Raw genomic sequence first — 24392 nt, 5'->3', positions numbered from 1 at the left:
CAGACAGTCGGCCCGGTGCAGCCCACCTTCCCCTCCCAGCCTGCGGCCCTTGCTGCCTCGGGCCTTCTGATGTTCTCTCTGCTGTGTTTTAAGCATTCTACAGAGGAAACAAGTACTTAAGATCTGGAAAAGTCATTTTTTAAAAACCTGTAGGTGTTTGATTCTAAAAGCAGCAATTACATAGAAACAGAAATGTTCCCACCTTTACCTTTCAAGGAAGAAATAAACCTGGGAATCGTTTTCCTTCTGGTGCAGTCACTGCCTCCCTTTCTAGGATGTTGTGTCACGACATACAGGGGTTACGAGTCTGTATGTGGCTATTTCAGTTTACTACTTGGGAGTTTTCATATCTGTCCCATCTGGATGTCAGCAGAAGTAGGGCAGAGGCTAGACGTGCTTCTCCCTCACTTCTTATCGCTCCGCACCCTTCCCCGCTCAAGGCTGAGCAGTTTGATAACGGCCTCCAGAGCCTGCAGAACTTGGTGCCTGGGCAGTTGTGCTGGAAATCCCTTCTAACCCACAGCAGATATCAATCTTAGCCACAGCAGAGGGGCACTTGTGCTGGGGAGGGCAGTGGGTGGAGGAGGGTAGCTTAGAACGGATGCATTCTGTTCTCAAAATGATTCTTGTTTTGATGGTGATGATTTAGCAGTGAAAAGCACTGATTTCATTTTCTGTGGGCCACTCACCACCTCCCTTCCAAATTCCACCAACAAAGGGGAGGGAGAGCATTGCTGAGGAATCTCTAGGAAACACCTCTCCATAGGCAAACCTGCTTTTTTGATTCCCAGGCACAGATGTTGGAAGGCACTCCATGTTCTCTGGAAAGAAACTTGACTAGACACTTAATGGCCAGAGAGCGTAACTCTCCCGGAACATATCACATTTACTTCCTTGCTGACCCTCGAGGCAGACCTGAGCCCCAGCATTAGCCTGCCCCGGTTCCTAACCCTCCCTGTGTCCCCCCGCCTCAGGTCAGAATCGCTTCCCTGGCTGTCGCTGTAAGACCCAGTGCAACACCAAGCAGTGTCCCTGCTACCTGGCAGTGCGAGAGTGCGACCCCGACCTGTGCCTCACCTGTGGGGCCTCCGAGCACTGGGATTGCAAGGTGGTTTCCTGCAAAAACTGCAGCATCCAGCGAGGCCTCAAGAAGGTGAGGGCTTTTTATGGGCCTGCAGGCCGTATGATGGAGGGGGGAAAGATGGAGTTGGCCCCAGCGACCTCTTTCCACCAGCCCCTTGGAAGGCTTCTACAGAAAAGGGCTCAGCAAATCCTAAGGGACACACGTGTACTTGAATTTTGAAGTTGTCTGTCCTGGGGAGGAGTTAGAAGCGTCATCCTGGAACTGGCCAGCCTGAGAGGAGGAGAGAGGAGGGACACAGGACCCATCAAGGATGTTGTCTGTTTCTGCTTGGCCCGCAGCAGTGAGTTGAAGTTGAGCTCCTCGAGACTCGGCTCCAGGAGGCCACCAGGCCTAGAGGAGGAGGTGTTACATTTCCTTTTGCCGCCTCCCTTCTTTGTTTTTCCTCTCCCCAGAACAGAATGGCTGAGACCTTTTTCTGTTTTCAGATCCTCTTAACAGTTGCTTGTTCTTTCCACCCTGCCCATCCCCGGCACACGTGCACGTCTAGCACACACCCCGCCTGCTCACACATGCCCTGTAGTCTGAGGTTTGACTCCTCTTCCCCAGCACCTGCTGCTGGCCCCCTCAGATGTGGCCGGATGGGGCACCTTCATTAAGGAGTCTGTGCAAAAGAACGAATTCATTTCTGAATACTGTGGTGAGGTGAGTGCTATCGGTTTGGACCACATTCCTATCTGGGGAGATACTGATGAGAAACTCTGATTTTCTGTGGGCCAGACCTCTATGACTTACCTCTCTAAATAACTCAGCTGAGTTCTTGTGTGGCCTCTTGGGGGATCCCACAGAAGTGTTTGCAATCCTGAGATAAACCACTCTTTTGAAATTCTTTGCTACACAAGGTGGGGGAAAGCAGGGAACTCTCTTCAGGCTTCATACTGGTCACAGTGGGTGGGGATTGGAATGAACTAACTTGAGCTCTGTGTCCTGTGATTCTCATCATGATACTCAGCAAGCACCTCCATGTGACACCGCCCCCTCCCAGCCCTTTCTGTGGGCAGGGTACCATGCCCTGAGTGGGCAGCCCGACCCCCCGTTTGTTCCTTGTCTGTCTCTGCAGCTGATCTCTCAGGATGAGGCTGATCGACGGGGGAAGGTCTATGACAAATACATGTCCAGCTTCCTCTTCAACCTCAACAATGGTATGGAGTCTCTTTCTCTTGCCCCAGGGTGGTCTCGGGTGGGTCTTTCTACCAGATTGCCCTTACGATAGCCCACATTCAGATCAGCTGTGATTTCTCCAGCAGGTGCACAGAGCGAGGTGGGGAGGTTGAACTTCAAGACACCATGAGCCTTGGTTCACTTGCTTTGGGACAACCCCCATTTCTGGGTTGTGTTTTAATCAGAGCACTGAGCACTTCCACCTCGGAAATCTCCCCACCCAGTAGATGGGAAGAGGAGATCCATAATTCTAGCAAAATGGGGGGATCCAAAGGGAGCACCCTCACTGGAGGCCATATTCTTATGCTGTGTGCTGCTGGCCTTCAGAATTCCCGCTGGATTATTTCTGTTCCATTTAATTGATTTTGAAATCAGGTTCAGGAAGCTGTGGATTTGTCTGGTGAGCTCATGGTCTTTCTTTGTATAGATTTTGTAGTAGATGCTACCCGGAAAGGAAACAAAATTCGATTTGCAAACCATTCAGTGAACCCCAACTGTTATGCCAAAGGTGAGCTCTCAGTAGCGTGGGAGGGAGGGTGGAAGATGGATGCTTTATTTACTATGATTTCTATCCATTATGTGACTTTTTTCATTGCTGAGTTATTTTTTGTCCAAAGACAGTCATGATTTAACATTTGGTATCATTTTGAGTCTTTGTTTTGTAATTGGCTTTCTTCACTGAATACATTATAACCATTTTCCCACAAACAAGAATCACTTAAAGATGATACTCTTCCTGTATCACCAGTCAGCACAACAGCTCTAAAAGCAGAGGCAACAGTCACCACCAACTGCTTTTTCATTCCACTTCATTTATGTTTTCACTGGGAATTGGGAGAAAATCAGCCCAGCACCACCCATCGTTGGCGTGGAGCTGAGCAGGAACCCAGCCTTAGCTTTGTCCTGTCCGCAGTGGTCATGGTGAATGGGGATCATCGCATTGGGATCTTTGCAAAAAGGGCAATTCAAGCTGGAGAAGAGCTCTTCTTTGATTACAGGTGAGGGGGCCAGAAATGGTTGGGAGGTGGTTCCAGGGACAGAAGGGTGGCTGTTAGAATTAATTTGGGGGCTTACGGTGGGTGATGTGGAGGAAGCAGACAGTGGTCAAGTCTTGGTGGTCATGTCTTTCTCTCTGTTCTCTCGGGTGCCTTGCATCAGAAGTGGGAGCAATTGTAAACCGCTCTGAGGGAGGGGGAGAGGAAGCAGAACGGAGGGGAGTCTACCTGTTCGCTCACAAAAGCCTTGACAGTAACCTGGTTCCTCCTGCTCCCGGACAGGTACAGCCAAGCTGATGCTCTCAAGTACGTGGGGATTGAGAGGGAGACTGATGTCCTTTAGCCCTCCTGGGCCCCCCGCCAGCGCCTATGGTAGCAGCACTGTCTTTGCTTCATGCACACACCACCGCTGCTCGAGTTCCCTGCACTACGTGCCTCCCACACCGAGAATCCCCCCACCCATTCCCTCTGCAGCGAGGCCTCGACTGCGTCCAGTGGGAACAAGCTGTCTCAGTGAGAAGGGAGACAGAGGCAGCTAGGGCTTGGGCCCCCAGAAGAGAGAGTTGCAGAAGTGCGAGACCGCGTCTTGGGCCTCAGAGGAAGAGAGCGCGGGCTGGGGGTGGGTGACTCAGCGTGGTTTCTTGTCTGCTCTGTAGGCTGTGGGCCTCAGCGGTCAACCTGGGCAGTTCCTCACAAGCATTGTCCTGTAATTCTGACTTTCCAAGTCAGGGGTCCTTCTCTAATTTGGTTGCCGGCACCTCTCTCTGGTCACGGGACCTGGAGCGGACTGGCTAAGTGAAGTTTGGTACCTGGAGCTTATGAGTGGCCTGGGTCAAAGGCAAGCCTGGCGGTGGTACAGACTGACTTCAGAGGGGGCGACGGTCACCTAAACTACCTCTTCCCTCCTGGCAGGCTTCAAATTCAAAGAGTGTGGGTTCTGAGTATAGGTCTTCAGCACCGGGAGAAGGAGAGCTAAGTGCCGTTCTTCCATAGAGAGCCAGAGCCATCCTGATGACCGTAGTTAAACTGCTAAGCTTGGGGCCCTCTAGGCTCCGAGAAGCCTTCTCCGTTCTCTGGCGATGGGTGGATACGTTCTCAGATTCCTGAAAGCAGGGGCCAGTGTGCAGCCGGCTGCTTCCAGAGCTGCGGCTTGGTGACTGCAGGCAGGCGGCGTGCTGCTCCTGAAGAGGCACGGGCGGTGTGCGGGGCTGGGTGTGAGCACTCTGGTTCCAGGCTGTGCAGTTGTTTTCAGGCCTCTCACTCCCGTTAGAGCCCACGCCCATAGGGCCTCTGTTGCCTCTCTCTTCTGGGCAGATGGGCGAAGGCCTGGGCTGGAAAGGGGGAGGTTGTGAAGGTGATTTACTTTCCTGTCTGATGCACCTGCTGTTGGAAAGGGCGAGTTGGCTGAGTTTGGAAGTGGGTGAGGGGCTCCCAAGTTGCACGTGTTTAGGACACCATCGCGCTCGCCACGCACACTGGCGGGGGTATTTGAAGTGTTGAGAAGTAGCAGGCCCACCCCCGTGCCTGTCCATGCTGCCATTCTCTCTGGGAGTCATGAAGAGCCAAGCACTTTATTTCTTTGAGGATGTCTGCAGATTGAGGTGGAGTTGAGCTGAGGTCTCTGGGGCCCCAGCCCAGATCCCATTCCTAAGGGGAGGGGAAGGCCAGGGGTTGGAAGATTCCCCTCCAGTTCCATCTCAGCTCCTGGAGGAGTAAGGAGGAGCCTCCTTGACACACACGATGTAAATGAGCATGGGGCCGGCTCGGGGAGCTACCCCTGTGTCTATGGCTGCTGTGCTGAGCCGTTGGGGAATAAGGGGCATTGTGCTGGGTAAAAGGATGTGCGCAGGGACAGACTGGCCCAGGGAATAGTAGAGTAGGGAGCTGGTTTCTCTTCTCTAGGGAACCCAAGCCTTTCTTTTCTAGTCTATACTGACCACTCCCTTCCTCCAACCCCACTGGCTGTCCCATGAACCAGGAGTGGGGTTCCCTCTGGCCAGGCTGTCACATAGGGATTTTGGTGGGACATGCACACACACTCACATATCCTCACACACCACACTTGTGTGCACTCACGCACTCAGCCCTCAGCACACGCCCAGCGGGCTCCTGACAGAGGCCTCTTCCCACCTAACTGGCCAGCCCTGCCATGATTCTGAAATCTCCAGATGCAGTGGTTTGTGTTCGTTGTACTGGGGACACCCTCTAGCTGGACTGTGGGCTCCGAAGTCCTCGTAAAGGACAGGGAAAAACCAGAGACAAATGAAGGAGGAGGAGTTAGGTCTGTCTGAAATGGAGCTGGCCGTGGGGAAAGATGGGCAGCAAGTGACATCCAGCCATTGAGAGGCGAGACTGACCCCACTCTTCCCTCCTTGCCAGTTTCAGACCCCTGGGACTCCCGTTCCACCAGCATTCCCGTCCTTTTCCCCTCGCTGCCCCCACGCCCACACCTTAAATGACGTGTCTCAACCCCTTCCCCCAGACCATGGAATGACGGATGGAGCAAGGTGGTGGGGACTGGGGGAGGCTGGTATATGTGCGGCTTTATTGCCAGTGAATCTCACGCACTTTAAAGTCCTGTGGCTTGTGACCTCTTATCTGAATAAAGTGGTAGGATCCATTTTGGCAAGTTGTATATTGTGTACTTGGGGGCTGGAAGAATCCAGGGATGCCAGTACAGGGGGAGCTCGGACTGAAGCATTAGCATTCTGGCCCCCACTTTCCACTGAGGTCTGGGATTGGGGGGGTGAGGGGGTTGGCAAGAGCCAGTCAGCCTCCTGGTCAATGATGCGAGGATTCGGAGGGCTCTTCATAGAAATTCCTGAGCCCTCAGATGAGGTCCCTTAAAAACATCCCGCTTATCCCCTCGCCATGACGCCAGCTACCACGCACAGACTGGGGCTCTGCCACTCTGCTTTATTAGGACAGCTCCGGCTCTGAGCGCACGGCTTGAGAGTGGAGGCTGGGCTGGGCTGGGTGAGTGGCCAGCAGACCTCACAAGACTTCCAACACGGGAGAAGCAAAAACTACAGACCGTGGGCACAGCACAGGACAGTCGATTGATTTTTCTTTTATATATAAACTGATAATTAAAAAATTAGAGTAATATATAGAGTTTCTCTGGAGAGACACTTTGCAACAAAAAATATACATAAAGAATGTGACCTCCTGGGCAAACAAAGCAGCATCTCTGAGCGGAGGAAAGAAGACTCCTCATGCACTGGAGAGGGGGCCAAGCCTTTGGACAGGCACCAAGGCTATTGCATATCTTGGGAGAGGGAGGAAGAACAGCGGGCTGGCTAGTCGGTGTCTCTGCATTATTCTCTCTACATTGCAAGTTTTTTTTATGGCTTTGGCTAAAGCATGTGAAGCAGCGGAGGTACTAAGGTGCTAAAAGCGAGGCCTCTCGGTCTCTGTACAAAACAAAAATGAGAGGGTGGGGAACAGCAATGAAGTCTTCCCTAACCCCCAACTGAGTGGAAGCAGATGGAAGACGTTCTGCAGGGCAGGGGGGAGGCTAGGGGATATGATTTAGCAGCCTCCTCCCCCCATGCCCTGTGCATCCCTGCAATCCCACACATCTGTCCCTGCTGAGATTGAATATTTGAAGGGAAGCACTTAATCTCCCTTGCACTCTCTTGTTAATCCCTGGCAGCAGCTGGGACAGGGATGGCAGAGGGGGCCTGTCTCAACCCCATGGAGCTTCTCCTTTGGGGCAGATGAACAACCAGGAGCCTGGGGAAATGGGGACGGGGAGGGCACTGGTTTAGGCAGTGAGGCTGGCCACTCCCTTTGGTCCCATCTGTAGCTCCGCCTACCAGACTTGGCAGGAGGGGCCTCCTCTGCGTGAGCGGAACCAGCTAAGAGGAGCCAAATGTCCCTGACAAGGTGGGGAGAGGTGGGAATTGGAGGATTCAGAGGAGATGGACTTGGTCTCTAGAGCCCTTCTCCTGATTCATTCAGACCTGGACTCCTCCAGGATCTGGGGGAGATTTTGGTCCCGGGGACCAGGGGCTGAGGCTGGGGCGGGGGCCGGGGCTGGGGCTGGAGTTGGGGCTGGGGCTGGGGCTGGGGCTGGGGCTGGGGCTGGGGTGGAAGTTGCCGTAGGGGCTGGGACCGGGGCAGCGCCTGAAGCAGGGAGGGGAGGTTTGCTGCCAGGGTGGTAATCATGGGTGGCCTTGGGCTCATTGGTGTGGTAGGAGCCCTTGTAGCGATGATTTTGCAGATAGAAGAGCACCAACATCCCCACCAGCCCCAGCAGCAGGAAGGCCACCAAAACTGCAAGGGAAAAAAGGAAGAGTTTAGGGCCAATCTTGGGGGTTTCTCCGCAGACACACAACGTGCGTGGCCATCCGCAGTTCGCGCGTGTCAGGCCAGTCCCAAGTGTCCGGCAGGTCTGAGTTCCGGGTTCACCCCGCTGCTGTCTTCGGTTTCCCGTATTCTCTTTCCACACCCCTGGGTTTACCCCAGTTTCTCACCTCCCTAGAAACTGCTGCACCCTCTTTCTCCTCATCCCTTTGCTAGAGCCCCATTTTAATAGTTCAGTTCAGAGTCCATGGTGTCCTCAGACACGGAGGACTCCGGCAGCTCATTTCTCTGCTGCCGTCCACACAGCCTGGCTCATCCGTGTGTGCGCCCCCACGCCTTATGCCTCCGCCGCCCTCAGCCCCGGGGTCCGGGACAGGGAGGGAGTGCCCACAGAGGGTAGAATGAGGTCAAGGTAGTGCTCCTGTTACTTACAGCCGAGAAGTATGGCAACCCATCCCTCATCGTGGTAGTACGGGAAGTCTGGGGAGGGGAAAGCACTGGTGAGGCGAAGCCTCCTCCATGTTAAGAACCGCTGCCCTTCCCTGTCGACTCTCCCTCCTCTGTGTGGTCCCCGGACCCACCTGGGGGCAGATACCAGGGGTCCAGCTCGGGCGGCACCTCTGCGACAAGGCGCGGCATGGCTCCGCAGTTAGATTCGGACAGCTCCCCCTGAACGCGGAGGGCCTCGGCCAGCTCGGCTGTCATGGGCCGAGGGGCCCGGAAGTGGGTCTTGAGGGGAGCCACGTTGTTGAATCGAACACCAGACAGGCACCCCGAGAACCCCGGGGTGTTGTAGCGCTGGATCTCTGGGTCGATGACGCCGGTCTCTGAGGAGAGGCAGGCCCAGAGGGAGAGGGGCTGGGCCCCCCCAGCCTTGCCCCACTCAACCACCAGCGGGTTTCTGGCCCCTCGTTACTGCTGCCTTCGCAGCCGCTCGGGCTCCCTCGTCCTCCACCCCCCACTCCTCGCCCCAAACACGCTGGCACCCTCAGCTCACCCATAACACGCCCCAAATACAAGGCCTTGGGTGAGTCCAGCTGGCTGTCCACCAACAGCGAGAACTTCTGCTCCGTCAGTGGGAAGTAGTCCACCTGAGGGGCAGGGGAGAGGCGCGGAGGGAGGGAGAAGCAGAGGCTGACCAAGCCAGGCCCACGCGGGGACTCCTGTGCTGCTGGGGAGCCCTCGCTCAGCTGCAGGTGGACAGCCACTCACTGAAAGATTCGCTGTGAACAACCCGGCAGCCTCGTTCTGAGCCCTGTCGTGGCAGCCGCTGGTGGCCTGCCTCGGTGGGGAACCCCGAGATGCCCCGAGCCCGTTCACTGCCTTACAGAACAGACATGAGAACATCCGCCTCCCCAGACGATCTCCCAGAGCAACACGCAAGACCCATGAGACTCCTCTGTAAACTGGGGTGCGCTCTCCCTGTGCTATTGGACAGGTCCCTGGGGCCACTGCCTGGGTGCGTCCTGAGGGGGTCCCTGTCCTTCCACGCACCTGGATGAAGAGGTTGCGGTAGACGCGGGTGATGTTGACGCTGTGCGGCTGGCCATCCGTGACCGGCCTCGTGGTCAGCTGGTACACGTAGGGGCTGGTGCCCAGCTGGTACCGCAGCTGCAGGGTCCCTGCGGGATGGGGGTGGGGCAGGGGGAGAAAGGGCGTGTCCACTCAGTACCCACAGCCCCCTCTTTGGAGAGCTCCGGGTGGGGTGGGGTTGTCCCAGCAGACCAGCAGCTGCGACAGCGAAGGGCGCCCTGCAAGAAGCTGGGGCTGGGGGCCCCGTGGGACCTTACCATCTTCCTTGATGAGCACGGCCATGTAGTCGCGCACAAAGGAGCTGACATAGAGCAGGACCGCGGGGGCGGAGTCCGTGCTGAAGCTGAAGGACACCTCCTCTCCAGTGACATTGTAGACTGGCCCTCGGTACCCGGGCACCGGCCGGCCGGGCCGGGGGTACTCGGGCAGACGGTACCCGGGCCCGTGGTAGCCGGGCACGTAGCCCGGAGTGTCATAGCCAGGGACATAACCCGGCTCATAGCCCGGCACCGGGCGGCTCAGCATGTGTGAGAACTCCCGGGCTGCCGAGCGCAGAGCCGACTGCAGGTTGTAGCGCATCCAGGTGCCAGGCTCGAAGAATCCGCCGATATCTGAGGGGCACATGGAGGGGGATCAGCGCTGCTGCTCCTGGCTTCAGACATTGTAGATCACCCACCCGCCCACCCACCCTGGACCTCAGCCTCACGCCCTGCCACTATCACAGCCTGCCTTCACTCACTGTCAGGTCCCCTGGAGCCTCTAGGTCCCAGAATGGAGTCTTAAAACCATGAGAAATGGAAAAGATCATCCAGTATGACCTGTGCCTTTTACAGATGGGGGAAACCGAGTCTCAGAAGTGGCTAGTGACTGCCATAAGGATATGCCGTATGCAGAGAGCCACAATTAGAATTGAGGTATCATGGGGATGCCTGGGTGGCTCAGTCAGTTAAGCATCTGCCTTGAGCTCAGGTCATGCTCCCAGGGTTCTGAGATGGAGCTGGTGTCGGGCTCCCTGCTCAGTAGGGAGTATGTTTCTTCTCTGCCCCTCCCCCTGCTTGTGCTCCCTCTCTCTTGCAAATAAATAAACGAAATCTTAAAAAAAAAAAAAAAGAATCAAGGTATTATGATCCTCTCTAGTACACTCTACACTACTCACTCCCAAACCAAGACCAAAGGTCCTCTGCTGGTCCCTGAGTCCCTGCAAGTCCCTGCTCCAGAAGACTTCTCCCACCATGAACCCTCCTGCACGTGCATCCTCCTAGGCCAGCCTTAGGAAGGATGTGGTCTGGGTGCACGTGCAGAATCTTGTTAAGGTGAATGTCAAGGCTTGCCTTAACCAAGAACCAGGCTGTAGACCCGTGTTTAGGAGCTCAGCAATTATCAACTAGGAAATGGCATGGGAGCGCACTGCGCCACCTGAGCTGGGTATGCTTGCAAGGGGGGGAAACCTGTGATATCCTGGTGACAGTGGGAAGATGGGAAAGTTATCTGCTGGTTGCTTTTGAGTTCTTTTAGTACCAGCCAGCTGCATCATCCCCTCCTCGCCCTTCTTTATGGCTTGGAGTCGCCCATCATCTTCAGCAGTCCCGGCTCAGAAACGGTCCCAGCTCAGAGCTCAGGAAGCCAGCGACAACTCTAGTTTTCCCTGGTGCTAACCCTGCACCCTCCATCCTTCCCTTGCCCTCCCTACACCCCTCTGCGCCCTGTGGCTCCTGGGTCTCCCGTAAACAGCTGCACTGACCCTGGTTGCAGTATGGGCCATCAAACGCCGTGAGGTCACAGTCACACGTGTAGTAGCTGTAGCGCTCCACACAGCGGCCTCCGTGGAAACAGGGGAACCGGGGGTGGGCGCAATGGCCTGTGCAATTGGGTGAGGTACCCTCCGAGGCATTGGCGCGGCCCTCCAGGTTCAGAGTTACTCCATTCAGACGCATCGCCCTCAGGCAACCCACAAAGGGGCGCCTCTTTAGCTCTGCAGATCCTGGGAAGGGCGGGCAGGTCAAGAAATGGGTGTAGAGCCAGAGGCGGGGGTAAGTATTGGGGCTGGGAAGGGAGCCCAGGGGGGTGAGAGCATGGAATAGAATCCATGGCCTAGACAGGAGAGGTGAGCTCTTGGCCCACTCCGCAGCAGAGGGCGTCAGGACCTCAGACACAGGGCTGCTGGAAGCAAGGAGAGCTGCGGTGAGAGGGTGGGAAGGGGCAGGAGGCCTCAGACCGGGCGCAGGGCTGCTGCTCACCGATGTAAAGGGGCTGGTCATACTCCAGCCAGATGTAGGTCTGCAGGGGCATGGGCCGCAGCACCCAGGGCCGGTGGTCCACCCGGAGCCGGGCCTGCTTCACGTTGATTTCCGCCCTGACCAGGTGCCACTCATCGTCGTTGAATTCAAAGTCATCCGAGTGTACTGTCAGGTTCTCATCCCCATTCCCCACATCGAAGGCAAAGACCACGTCCCGGGAGGCTGGACAACACAGGGGGTGGGGAGAAAGGACTCAGACCCCACAGGTTCCTCACTCCATACAACCTCTCCTCCTCACTCCTCGGAGCTGCTTGAACGACCCTCTAGTTTTCCTCAGCCTGGGACAAAACCCATAAGCTCCTTAAAACCTTACGCTCCTGGTCTCTCCCAAATTTGCAGATCCCTGGAGCCAGCTTCTTCCCAGCCCCGCTGCTGAGGTTAGAAGCGTAACTGGTCAGGCAGAAAACACCTCAGGAGTCCAACTGCCTTCCTGAAGGTGAGGGGCCTGAGGCCCAGATTGCTGAAGCGAGTGCCCAAGTTCACAGAGCCGCTACCAAGACAGACCCCGCTCTAAAACCTACCGTCTCTAAAGCCCTTTCTGTGCTGGCATCTGCCTTTGTTTCTTCCCCCAGCCTCTGCCTACTCCACCTCCCCCCAGAGATCTCGGTCCAGCCCGTGTCCCTCCCAGCATCTGCCTGCTCACTGTTGAGTTCCACCCGCACGTAAGGCCGGCGCCACTGGCAGTAAGAGCCCCCCATATTTTCTAGGAAGACTCCCGAGGGAGCCGAGGTCCTGAAGTAGAAGGAGACATCAAGGCTGTGGTTGGCACGGATCGGGGGAAAGCGCAGAGCAGCCCCAGTGTGGAAGGAGATGGTGTTCCAGGAATTTCCTGCAAAACCAGGAGGAAAGCCTGGTCAGGGAGGTCAGAAGGTGGAGAAATAAGGGGGCCCCCGGTGGGGTGGGGGAAGATGGGGCAAGGAGAACAGTGAGGGGGAACCTAGGGGGGAAGAAGGGGGTCTAATGAAAGAGAATGGGCAGCAGGGGAACCACACAGAAGGGGTCCTATCCCAGCAGGAGCTGGGTGTCTGGCAGGATGTCCTAGAGACCCGCGGTGGGTCTGGCGGTCTAAATTTCAGAAACTGGAGAGCCAGCCCTGGGAGGACACATAATAGGGGTCTGCCACTCACGATCGCCATAGCAGCGCAGAGGTCTCAGGAAGAACTGGGCCTCAGAATTGGAGCGGTTCGTGTCCCCCACCACCACCTGAGTGACGGGCAAATGGTCCACAAAGGTCAGCAGTCCCTTGTCGGTTCTCCTGTGGGGGCAGGACACAGCGGTTCAGCCCCTGCTGCTCCACTGCCCCTGGAATCCTGAGAGCCCTGGCCCTCGGCCCCTCACCACTGGGGCTGGTCGGCATCACAGTTACAGTGCAGAGCGGGGTCCACGCAGCTCCGGTCCAGACCACAGGCACAGCGCTGGATCCCAGGCTGCGAGCCTCCCCAGTAGAAGTGCTGCTCCTCATTTCGGCCAATCCAGAAGCTGTAGGGGTAGCCTCCTGGGGAAGATGTGGGGGCCATTGGCAGGCCCCATCCCTCCATTAGCCCGTGGGCTCCTCTCTCCCCTTTCCAACCAGGCCAGATCCTTGCTCGAGTGTTCAAGAGCTCCAGCTGACCTCTCTGGTTTCCTCCTCCCAACCGCCCCCACCCCCACTCCCAGGGCTCTCCTCCAGCTCTGTACCCCGCCCACTGCAGCCCAGGCCCTCACCAGCAGTGTTGAGCAGCCGGGAATTGTAGCAGGAGAACTCGATCCACTGTTCACAGTGCTGGGAAGCATTGGCCAGGGCACTGACTTCCTCCCAGGAGGCATTCCAGTACTGGATGGCCCCCAGGAACGGCCGCTCCATGCTAGAACCCGTCACCCGAGTTGTCCACAGCCTGTCATGCCGCACAACTGTCCATGCCCGGTTCTCTGGGGGAGTGGAAGGGACAGAGTTTGGGCTCGAGATGGCCATTCTCTACCCATCTCCCTGCCCATGTCCACCACCGCTGCTGCTCCTCAGAGCCAATAAAGGTGGCCAAGCAGCTCCGTTCCAGCCTAGCTCTGGGTCCTCGACATTGTTGAGGCTGCAGATGTCATGGCTGGACTGGATCGGGAAACTGGAATTTATCTGCAAGGCTAGATTACAAATTCCTGAGTGTCCCCTTTCCCCTCTGCCATCCTTTAACCCCCCCCCCCACACACCACAGTTCAGTCCTGCTGGCCCCTGCCCCCCTTCAATCCCCTGTTTCCCCCACATCCCCTCACAGCCTTGTCAGCCGCCCCTTCACCACCCATCAGAACCACTTACCTCGGATATCACAGTACACTACAAATGGCTTCAGAGGGCCACTGCCATCAGGATCAATGGTGAAGTTTCCAGAAGTTTTCCCACTGAGCCGATAAGCCTCACAAGATTCCTTATACAGAGCTGGTAGGTCGTGGGGTGGAGAAAGCAGTTATGGGGTCAGAGGGTGAAGAAGGCCAGTCCTACCGGCTCCAGCAGCCTCATGATCCCCAGCAACCTCCTGGCCTCCCTGCCCCTGAGCGGCCCCCTCCCCCAGCCGGCTTACGCTGGTGACAGGTCTCCCCCTTGTAGCCTGTCAGTTCACAGTAGCAGATGAAGTCATCCCAGGACTGGTAGCAGCGTCCATCATGCTCACACATGTTAGGGCTACACCTAGGGAAGAGGGTCAGCACCAAGGGAAGGCGCCTTACTGTGAGCGTGAGTGTGAGCGTGGGGTCTGATCCCTACAGGCTTCCCTTCTGGCTCCTGAGAGCACCAGGACCCCGAGGAACAAGCCAGATATAAGCCTAAGTGCTGTAAGGCAGGCCTCAGGGCTCAAGGACTACTGCGTACCTGCCCCCTCCCTCCCCCCCATAGAAGAAAACCCTCTAGGACCAAGAGCAGAGGCTTCGTTTCCATTCTGCACGCGTGTTGCTTTAATGGAAGAGCTAGGTAAAGAAGGACAAGAGGGTGAGACGAGAGGCCAAGGAGGAATCATCTCCAGATGGGACACGGAGGAGCTGGGAGCAGGAGGGGGGAGATTATTGAGAAAGGCCAATCCCATCAGGAGACCACCAAAGAGGGCTTTGGAGGGGTCACCTCTTGCAGGGAGAGGGGCTTCCGGATACCTATCAGTGATGCCACATGTGTCAAAGAGGACCTCAGCATAGTATCCGAGCCGCCGGCCCTCCACCAGAGTCAGGTTGACCAGCTGACCGTCCACCTTGAGCAGCTCCATGCAGCCATGGAACGCCGTCTGGTTGGAGTGGCAGCCCGATCGACTGGCTGGTTTGGGACAACCTGGAGCAACCACCCCTGTGAGGCCCTCCCCAGGGGAGACCCCAGAGACCCTCCCCCAGGGAGATGCCAAAGGAAAGCCAGACATGAAGGAAGGAAGGGGGCCAAGAGACCATGGCAGTGACCTTCCAGTCCCCAAGGCTCCAGAGGGGAGACGGGGATTTATCCCTACCAAACTCTCCAGGCAGCCCCATCTGAGGGGAGTTTGGTGGTGCCTTCCCACCCAGAGACAGGGGTCTGGCCGGGTTGGCTCCCACTTACCCCCAAAGAAGTACGAGGTGCCGGTGCGGATCAGCAGTGGGTATGAGACCCTGACCTCTGCCCCCTCCACGTCATCGATGCTGATGACGGCATGGTTCTCCTGGGCTGCAAAATTCACCTCGTGCCAAAAGCCATCGTTCAGGCGGTACCCTGGGCAGGAGGAAAGGGTGGTGTGGGTGTATGGGAAGTACCACATTCTGAGAGAAGGGTGTCTGGAGCCCGGAGGCAGCGACCTCATTCGGTCCTATGTGCCCTCCATTACACTATATATGTATGTGTGTGTGTGTGTGTGTATGATATACAATATACAAAACACATCACATATTAAACATATAAATAGTATATAAAACATGGGGCGCCTGGGTGGCCCAGTGGGTTAAGTCTCTGCCTTCGGATCAGGTCCTGATCTCAGGTTCCTGGGATCGAGCCCTCAGCAGGGAGCCTGCTTCCCCCCTCCCCTCACCTGGCCTGCCCGTCTGCCTACTTATGATCTCTCTCTGTGTGTCAAATAGATAAATAAAATCTTTTAAAAATAAATAAATAAATAAATGGTGTATAATGTATATTAAAGATTTATTTATTTGAGAGAGACAGAGGAGAGTGGAGAGTGCCTGTGGGGGAGGGTGGGGTCCGGAGGGGGAGAGAGAGAGTCTCAAGCTGACTCCCCGCTGAGCATGAAGTTCAACAGGGGACTCGAGCTCATCACCCCGGGATAAAGACTTGAGCCCAAATCAAGGGTCAGATGCCCAACTGAACTGACTGAGCCCCCCCAGGCACCACCCCCGCCGTTACACTGCTCACACTGAGTGCTGACATCTTTGACTGTCTTCCCTGACCCTAGCAGCTGAGGCAGAGTCTGCAAAGCCACAAACAAGTCACAGACACTTCTGGAGCCCCCTGGAGCTAGAGGGTACCAGGACTCTCGGCCTTCCTGTCTCTCCCAGCACCCTTAGACCCTCAGCTCTGACTCCCAGCCCCTGGCCACTCCCTGCTTTTCCCAGGGCCCCCGCCGGTGCTCACGCCCCGCCCGCCCTCGCCCCTCTCCAATAAGCCAGGGCCTCAGTGCTGGCCCACACTGCCTCCTCCTCTGCCCTTCTCTGGCCTCCTGGGGTCTCCTCCTCCCCTAACCCACAACCCCCCCGTAACTTTCCACCCCTCACCAGCAGCAAACTGAAGCTTCTTTCGGCCAGTCTGCGCGATGGACACGTTGACCTGCCCTTCACTGAGCATCAGCTCCACGTGGCCCAGCCCGTCCCCCAGGCGGGAGAAAAGCAGCAGCCCCGTGAGATCCCAGGTGCGGAAGCGGAAGGAGACCGCGAAGCGGCCTCGGCGCGGGAAGCCAGGCACCTGCACGAAGTTGTGAGGCCCTCCGAAGTTGACCGGGTGAGGAACCGGGTCCAGGCAACGGAAGGCCACCTTACCCTGAGGATGAAGGTGAGGCTCCATCAGCACCCACGAGAACGAAGCCGCCTGCCTCCGTGGGGAATTCAGTTTCCATAGTGGTCTTGGACCTTCCTCCCTGCGCTGCCTCGGGGTGTGTGCGGGGGGGGGGGGGCGGGGGGGCGGGGGGGAAGCAGGGGAGACCTCCCATTCTGACCATTCCCAACCCCCACAACCATAACCAGCTGTGGAGGGGTCTCCAACCAAGCGGCCCTGGGGGACTCTCTGCTGGCTGTGACTTCTTTACACCACCTCCATGGGCCACCGCTCCCCCCTTCCCTTCCTCCCAGCCTGGAAAGGCAACTTCCTGCTGGCATCCTGGCAGGCGCTAGAACACTGGCTACTGAGCTGGGGTGGCGTGGGGGACGCGGACCACACCAAAACAGACCTGCGTTCAAAATCGGACTCAACCACTGTATAACTCGGTGATCCTTGGCCAAGCCACTCCCGGTCTCTGCATCTTATTTTCCTCAAACATTAATTGAGGATGTGGTTAGAGCAGACCACAGCTTCTCAACTGGGGGTTAGGGAGGGGTGGCCTTTGCACCTCCTGTGAGTCTGTGATGGCGCCCTCCACCCACTTGAGCATTTGGCTGGGGAGAGAGGAATCCTCAGCTTTTATCTGATTCTCTTTGCTTTCCGAGCAGCTCTGATGTCCCGCCCTCCCGGATCGCCCTGCCCACTGGCCTCGAAGGTGATCCTTGAATGGCGCCGCACAGCCAGGTCTGCGATGTTGACTCGGTTGAAGATTATGTTTTCTATGCAGCCTCGGAAATTATGCCGATAAGCGAGGTTCTTCTGCGCAGCGCCCACCAGACCCCCAATGTACATCTGCGGGCGGGGCAGGGGGTTAGGTTCCCTGGATGCCAGTACAAGCTCGTGCCCCTCTCTCTCCTCCTCCTCGCGAGGCTTTCCCAGGCTCCCAGCCTGGCTTTATATAAGACTTGAAATACACATTTCCCCAGCATCACTATTCAAGCTGGAAGCTTGCTGGGCCTCCCCAGGCTTGGGTGCTGGCCCTGACTCCACCACAAATTAGGTGCATGCCCTTGGGTAGGTCAATTAACCTGTCTGGGATTTTTTATCTGCAGATCAGGGCCACAGAGTTGGGCAATTCAATGGGGCAATTTTCTCATCTCATCTGATCCCCAAAACCCAGCTTTCCAGATCCCATGTCAGTTGTTTGGGGGGGGGGGTGTGCCCAGGAAATCTGCCTTCTAACAACAACAACCACAGCAACCCAGGCCCGTGAGCCACAAGTTTGCCAAGAGCTGCTAGGAGATTCAGGAACTGGAGAGCACTGTTCCCCCACGGACCCCCCAGCACCCCAACTCGACTAAATGAACCACTCTGCTCACCTCATTGTCCAAGTTCAGCCTCTCAAAGTCACCGTTGAGCACAAAGCGCTGTACATAGCCGTCCAGGGTGAGGTTTGCCTCCCGGCCAAATCGGTCCACCCGCACGTAATGCCAGTGCTGGTCGTTGAGGACGCCACCAGCGCTCACAGTGGTGTGACCGGGCCTGGGCTGGATGGGGCTGCTGCCTGGGGGAACGGAGGAGCAGGGTCAGACCTATGACCTGGAGAGCCCCAGAGAGCCCTAGCCCCCAGGTGCAGCAGCATCCAGGAGCACAGAGAAGGGTTGGCACAGGGCCCAGGGCAGCCTGGGCAGGGGGTGGGGGGTATATAGAGATTGGACATCTTCAGCTTGGGATGGAGTGGTGCCCACTGGGGAGTATGTGACTTAGGGTATGTCGTTTAACCCCTCTGGGCCGGGGCGCCTGGGTGGCTCAGTGGGTTAAAGCCTCTGCCTTCGGCTCAGGTCCGAGCCCCCGCATCGGGCTCTCTGCTCGGCAGGGAGCCTGCTTCCTCCTCTCTCTCTCTGCCTGCCTCTCTGCCTACTTGTAATTTCTGTCTTTCAAATAAATAAATAAAATCGTTAAAAAAAAAAGTTTTAACCCCTCTGGGCCCCTGTTTTACAATAGCTGCTTCTACTTCATCCTATGGATGTTATGAAAAATTAATGAGATACAAAATAACTCTTTGGGCTTATATGTATATGTACACGTAATGTATATAAGGTTTCCACAATGAGGAAACAGACTGGAGAAGTTCCTTGTCCAAGGTCACACCACTGGGAGGTGGAGCTGAGACTGGCATCCAGATCTTCTGACTCGGAGTCCAGTGTTTTGCTAGCGCCAAACCGTGCACAGAAAAGGCGAGTTGGTCCAAACACTAAGGAATGGCAAGATCCCGAGTGGGCGCGGCTTCGCGGAGGCGGGGCCGCGAGGGGCGTGGCAGCCAAGCCGCCGGGGTCGTACCCGCGATGGTGGAGCTCACCCAGGCTCATGTGCAGCAGCAAGTGCGCCCCCTGCAGCTCCAGCGTCACGTAGTCGCCCTGGACCCCCTCCGCATGCAGCAGAAGCCCGTCCTTCTCTTCGGTCTTGAAGCTGAAGGCAAACACGTCCCACAGGCTCCGGCTGACCCCTCGCGGGAAGCGGTACGAGATGGCATCATCGCCGTCGAAATAGAGCACGTCGGACTCTGCGCGAAGGCCAGCAGGTGGGCCGAGGACCCGGAAGACTGATTCCCGAGCCCTCCGCCTCCACCCCCCCACGACTCCCGCAGTCTTACTGTAAGGGCAGCCGTAGAGGCCGAGCCTCAGGCCGATCTTGCCACGCGGGTTCCAAGCCAGGGGCACGATGCGGATGTAGCGCGCGGTGAAATGGTAGTGCAGGTCGTGGCGCACTATCGCCGACTCGTTCACATTCCCGAAGAAGGTCTGAGGGGGAAGGGCAGAGGGGAGATCAGGTCCTCACCTTCTGCTTCATTTCTCCACAGCCTCCCAGCCCAGCCCGCAGTTGTCACACCCAGCCAATATCAGCTTCCAGAAAGCAGACTCTCCCTGATCTCCTGGACCCTCGTGGCTTTAGAAAAACAGATGCCCTAGCGTACGTAGCGTGTCCTCTCCCGCCATCCTATTATCTCCTCCGAGCTCAACTCGGATGTCACCTCATTCAAGAAGCTCTCCCAGATTTGACCCTAGAGTATGTGAAACCCTGTCATCTGAGAAAGTCTTGCACCCCTGGTGAGGGGACCATCCCTCTGGACCGAATCCCCACATTGGAAATCGCTGTTCCTCACATGTGTCCCCATCTCCTCCTCCTTCATCTCCCCCAAGCCAGCACCCAGACCAGGTTGCAGAACTGAGGGGGTTCTCCAAGTGCGTGCACAGGGGGCCTGGAATACCGCATTGTGCCCTTGCTGGTAGAATGGTGTCCAGCTGTCCACGCGGTCCCCATAGAGCAGCATGTAGCGTGTGACCCAGTCCCATGAATTAAATGAGCCCTGGGTGGCCACAGCTCGGATCCGGTGCTTCTTCATTAAGTCAATCTGGAGCCAAGGATTCGGGTCCCCAGTTCGGGGAGACCATCCGCTTATGCCTATAGAAGAGGCAAGAGCTTTTACCCCTGGCTCTCTTGTTATGCCTGGCCCTCCAGGGCCCCCACCACACCTTGGGGCGGTGCCTGGCTCACCGTGCAGCCGGGCAAAGCGAGGCGCAGTGAAGAGCCCATAGTAGGAGGAGGCGCCCAGGGAGCGTGCGTACAGAGGCCCGACCAGCTCCTCGTCACAGCCGTCTGGGTTGGGGAAACAGACATTTTGGTCGCGGGGCCCCTCCCAGGTCCTTCCAAACACCAGGCACACTGAGCAACTGGAACTCCTCCTTCTCTGTTCCCCAGCAGCCACCCCAGCACTAACTTAAGCCATCTACTCAACCTGGGCTGCAGCAACAGCTGCACACTCAGGGGAGGCTGCCTTCTCCTTCTGGGGGGACCCCTAAGCCAGACCTTCCCCAGCTCTGTGACTGCCCTCCTACCAGCCCAGGCTTAGTACTCCCCCAAACACAACCTCAAACCTTAGCATCTTTCAGAACCTGAGTCAGCCCAAGGCACCCATCCAGCCCGAGCCTTATCATCGGTCCCACTCATCAGCACCCCCAACCCTCACCAACCCCAAATCCAGGCCTCGGTCCCAAACCCAGCCAGTCATACCAGCATCACCAGCTCCACTGCAACCTTCGCAGCAATCAGGGTCACCAACTCTTGCTTGGATCCCAGCCTCAAAATCCAGCCCCAGCCCCAACCCTAGCCCCTGGGCCAGCTCCAAGCCCAGCCCCACACCCTGGCAACCTTAACCCCAGCGGGGATCACCAGTACCACCCTTATCCCCAACCCTCAAGCCCAGGCACTAGCTCCCGCTTGGATCCCAATCCCAAATCCCTCCCCGGAGCCGACTGGATCCTCGGCTCCTCGGAGCCCAGCACCGGCCCGGGAGCGCGCGCCAGCCTCGGAGCTGCATTGCGGAGCGCGGGGGAGAGGCAGAAAAGGATGGAAACGAGCAAGCGCGCGCCGGCCGGGGAAGGGACCCGCGACCACCTAGCCGCAATGCGGCTGGACCCGCCCTGCAGGCTTCGGACTCCCGGGTCCCACCCTGCTTGCACCTGAGCCCCGCACTCACAGTAGCCCCAGCCCCGGGCTCCCGAGACCGCGGCGAGCAGGATGCAGAGGAGCCGAAGACACATGGTGCAGGGCTGACGGGTCTCGGCGGCCGCCTCCCAGGGCCCGGCTCCGGCTAGGGCTCCAGGTCCACTTCAGGCTCCCAGTTCTCCTCCCGGGGTTCGCAGCGGATCGCTGTCTCTCTTCCTAACCCACCCCTCCCTCTATCCTCTCTCTCCCCCAACCCTTCTCCCTTCTCTCTCTGTCGTTCCAGGTTCTCCGCTGCGCTCTCTCTCCTTCCCACCCTCTCTCCTCTCACCTCCCCCTTCCCCAGCCTCTCTCTCCCGGCACGCGCAGCTTTCCCGGACCCCGCGCAAGCGCGCGCCTCAGCCCTGCTGCGAAAGGGCGGGGGTAGAGAGCCTCCAGCAGCCGGGAAATACCCTGAATAACCCGAGACTGGCAGGGACTGTGGCCGCAGGGGTGGGGGAAGGAAGATAGTGCCAGTGGAGCGTCCTCAAAAATCCAAGAAAAGCGGGGGTTGGGTATCTGGAGATGGAGAGAAGAGTAAGTAAAAGAATCTAACATTTTCTGAAGGCAACTTATGCTTCAGGCACTGATGCTAGGGACCCTCATAACCCTGTGAATTCGACATTTTTACCTTACTCCACTTTGCAAATGAAAAACCTGAGGCTCAAAGAGGTAAACTTACTCAAGATCACACAGGTAGCTAGCAAATGATGAATATTCCCAAACCCATTCTTTTTCTACTGGCATGGTAAAGAAAGAGAGAGAGAGAGAAAAAAATTAGGGGGTGGAATGGGAAAGTTTGGTAAAGAGAGCCCACAGACCCCAATCCCCACCGCCCTCTTGGTCCCTCTCCCCGCCCCTTCCTTCCTGTCCCACTAGTTTAACTTCTCTCCCCAGTGGCTATACCTCAGAAACCTGTGTAGCCAGAGATGGGGACGCAGCCCGCAGAGCAGGTGGGAGTGGGGGCTGGGCGGAAGGGTCATAGAGAGGGAGGGTAAGGCAAAGGGATGGGATTCTCCACCTGGTAACAAGCTTTTGCCATGCTTTGACCTATCCACGTTATCTGGAGCCACCTGGGACCTGGGGACCTTCCAGATAGATGGGGCTGGTGATGTGAGGCTGGAGTTGGGGGATGGGACTGGGCTGAGGGGAATGGTGAGCTGAACCTAGGGGTCTGACTTTGCAACAGGGACGAGGAAACCTGAGGCCCAACCCTTGAGATTCCCCCTGTCATGAGTAGTTCAGTGCTCCTGTACTGGAGGTTAGAGGTGGGGTCGGGAGGGGAGAAAGGAAAAGACTTTGGGACCCTCTCCACACCATGCCTGGAGTCCAGGGACCAGCTCCGAGGCAAAGCCTGCATGTGGGTGTTCTTCCAGGAGAGGGCGCTGCAAACAGACCAGAACCTCCAAGATTTATTGATAATAGAAACCTTGACCAAAGGAGAGCACAAATGCTTCACATCCATTATCTTCCTTATTTCAAACAACTTTGCCACTTGGGCTGGTCAGGATTTCTAATCTCCACATTGTATATTAGGCAACTGAGATCCAGAAAGCCAAGGTCATCCAGAAAGCTGCATGCAGAGACAGGAGGGGTGCAGTGGAAGCCAAGTCCGGTTGGAGGGTGTGTTAGGAAGAGTTCAGAGAAGAGTTCCTATCTTCTCCCTCTGTACTGTGGTCATACAGCAGCCCCCAGCTTGGAAGGTATGTGTGGGAGGGGGAAGTGTGTGGGAAGATGTCTCATAAGGTCCCTCTCATTCTGACCTCCCCAGGTCTCCTGGGGCCCCTACTCTGGGGAGGATGAGGAGGCATACTCGGCGGAACCGTTGCCAGAGCTCTGCTACAAGGCGGACGTCCAGGCCTTCAGTAGGGCCTTCCAACCCAGTGTCTCCCTGGTGGTGGCTGCACTGGGTCTGGCTGGCAATGGCCTGGTCTTGGCCACGCACCTGGCCGCCCGTCGGGCTGTCCGATCGCCCACCTCCGCCCACCTGCTCCAGCTGGCCCTGGCCGACCTTTTGCTGGCCCTAACCCTGCCCTTCGCTGCAGCAGGGGCTCTGCAGGGCTGGAGCCTGGGAAGTGCCTCCTGCCGCGCCATCTCCGGCCTCTACTCAGCCTCCTTCCACGCCGGCTTCCTCTTCCTAGCCTGTATCAGCGCCGACCGCTACGTGGCCATCACGCGGGCTCTCCCCGCAGGACCGAGGCCCTCTGCTCCGGGCCGCGCGCACATGGTCTCAGCCATCGTGTGGCTGCTGGCGCTGCTCCTGGCGCTGCCTGCTCTCCTTTTCAGCCAGGACGGGCAGCGGGAAGGCCAGCGGCGCTGCCGGCTCGTCTTCCCCGAGGGCCTCACGCAGACGGTGAAGGGGGCAAGCGCCGTGGCGCAGGTGGTCCTGGGCTTCGCGCTGCCGCTGGGCGTCATGGCCGCCTGCTACGCGCTCCTGGGCCGCACGCTGCTGGCCGCCAGGGGGCCGGAGCGCCGGCGTGCGCTGCGCGTCGTTGTGGCCCTGGTGGCGGCCTTCGTGGTGCTGCAGCTGCCCTACAGCCTCGCCCTGCTCCTCGATACGGCGGACCTGCTGGCTGCCCGCGAGCGGAGCTGCCCTGCCAGCAAGCGCAAGGACCTGGCGCTGCTGGTCACCGGAGGGCTGGCCCTGGCCCGCTGCGGCCTCAACCCCGTGCTCTACGCCTTTTTGGGCCTGCGCTTCCGCCAGGACCTGCGGAGGCTGCTGCGGGGTGGGAGCTGCAGCCTAGGGCCTCACCCCCGCGGCCGCTGCCCCCGCCGGCCCCGCCTCTCTTCCTGTTCCGCTCCCACCGAGACCCACAGTGTCTCCTCCTGGGACGACTAGGGCTGCGAATCAAGGAGGGGAGGGCGGGATTCCAGGGAGGGGAGTGGGAAAGGGGAGTGGGGGGGTGGGCCTAAAGGAATTGCTTCTGTACTTTGCCACATTAAATTGATAACATGGAAATGAGATGCAACCCAACAACTGTTACTATTTTTGAGTCACCGACTTGGAAGTGTTTTGTAGCAGGGCAGAAGGGGTGCGTTCCCCCTCCCCCTTCAACTCGCTTGGTTCCGAGTGGAAGGCGCTGAGTCTGGGTGGGGGTGTGCAGAGCTGCTCAGCCTGCTGAAGCTCTAGGCACTGTCACTCCCTCCACCTTCACCTGGTCTCTTCGAACAAGATGTGAGGTGGGAAAGCTGCCAAGGGGGGAGGGCTGGGGTTCCTCTTAAAGTAGCGCAAGGAAGAGCTTTCTAACAACTACAGTGCTATCCAGTAATGGCTGCCTTAGCAAGTACGGAGTTCCTGGCCTCCGGAATGTTCAGGCCAAGGCTGTTGGGGACTGTGCGTGCCTGTGCATGGTGTGGTGGTAGGTGTGGACAGTGCCCAGGAGATTCCGGTTTGGGGTAGGGTCTTGGATTACACTACCACTTTACAATCTCTTCTAAGATTCTGTGGCGGGGAA

General features: G+C 57.5%; 3 protein-coding genes across 5 annotated transcripts in view; 2 read left to right on the top strand and 1 right to left on the bottom strand.

Moving 5' to 3' along the window:
• Window positions 1–5922, top strand: part of EZH1 (enhancer of zeste 1 polycomb repressive complex 2 subunit) — a 31619-nt gene extending 25697 nt beyond the window's left edge. For both annotated transcript variants that reach the window (XM_045984093.1, XM_045984094.1), the window contains exons 16-21: window positions 975–1153; window positions 1691–1786; window positions 2202–2283; window positions 2730–2810; window positions 3216–3300; window positions 3580–5922. In XM_045984093.1, the coding sequence (XP_045840049.1) occupies window positions 975–1153; window positions 1691–1786; window positions 2202–2283; window positions 2730–2810; window positions 3216–3300; window positions 3580–3640 (584 nt within the window). In that variant the 3' untranslated portion in view covers window positions 3641–5922. The remainder of the gene's footprint in view (window positions 1–974; window positions 1154–1690; window positions 1787–2201; window positions 2284–2729; window positions 2811–3215; window positions 3301–3579) is intronic.
• Window positions 5923–6193: 271 nt separating this feature from the next.
• CNTNAP1 (contactin associated protein 1) lies at window positions 6194–21189 on the bottom strand. Its single transcript, XM_045984092.1, has 24 exons — window positions 20933–21189; window positions 19951–20052; window positions 19664–19857; window positions 19049–19196; window positions 18755–18958; window positions 17775–17959; window positions 17104–17247; window positions 16137–16398; window positions 14977–15126; window positions 14547–14718; window positions 13985–14091; window positions 13723–13842; window positions 13140–13343; window positions 12774–12930; window positions 12563–12690; window positions 12079–12264; window positions 11376–11597; window positions 10880–11119; window positions 9396–9749; window positions 9100–9227; window positions 8603–8696; window positions 8187–8432; window positions 8038–8085; window positions 6194–7575 (listed from the first exon to the last, which is right to left on the bottom strand). Exons 1-24 carry the CDS (start codon window positions 20994–20996, stop codon window positions 7253–7255), a joined length of 4182 nt encoding a protein of 1393 aa, XP_045840048.1. The 5' UTR covers window positions 20997–21189; the 3' UTR covers window positions 6194–7252.
• Window positions 21190–21412: 223 nt separating this feature from the next.
• CCR10 (C-C motif chemokine receptor 10) lies at window positions 21413–23806 on the top strand. 2 transcript variants are annotated; one of them, XM_045984096.1, is made up of 2 exons: window positions 21413–21474; window positions 22709–23806. In XM_045984096.1, exons 1-2 carry the CDS (start codon window positions 21463–21465, stop codon window positions 23774–23776), a joined length of 1080 nt encoding a protein of 359 aa, XP_045840052.1. In that variant the 5' UTR covers window positions 21413–21462; the 3' UTR covers window positions 23777–23806. The 2 variants fall into 2 exon arrangements, with proteins under 2 accessions (XP_045840052.1, XP_045840051.1); XM_045984095.1 differs by lacking the exon at window positions 21413–21474 and adding an exon at window positions 21850–21890.
• The last annotated feature ends 586 nt before the right edge of the window (window positions 23807–24392 follow it).

This window comes from Meles meles, chromosome 18, assembly GCF_922984935.1.
Source record: "Meles meles chromosome 18, mMelMel3.1 paternal haplotype, whole genome shotgun sequence".
Taxonomy (NCBI): domain Eukaryota; kingdom Metazoa; phylum Chordata; class Mammalia; order Carnivora; family Mustelidae; genus Meles; species Meles meles.
Note: the sequence above shows the minus strand (reverse complement) of the source record. Positions and strands in the feature narration are given on the sequence as shown.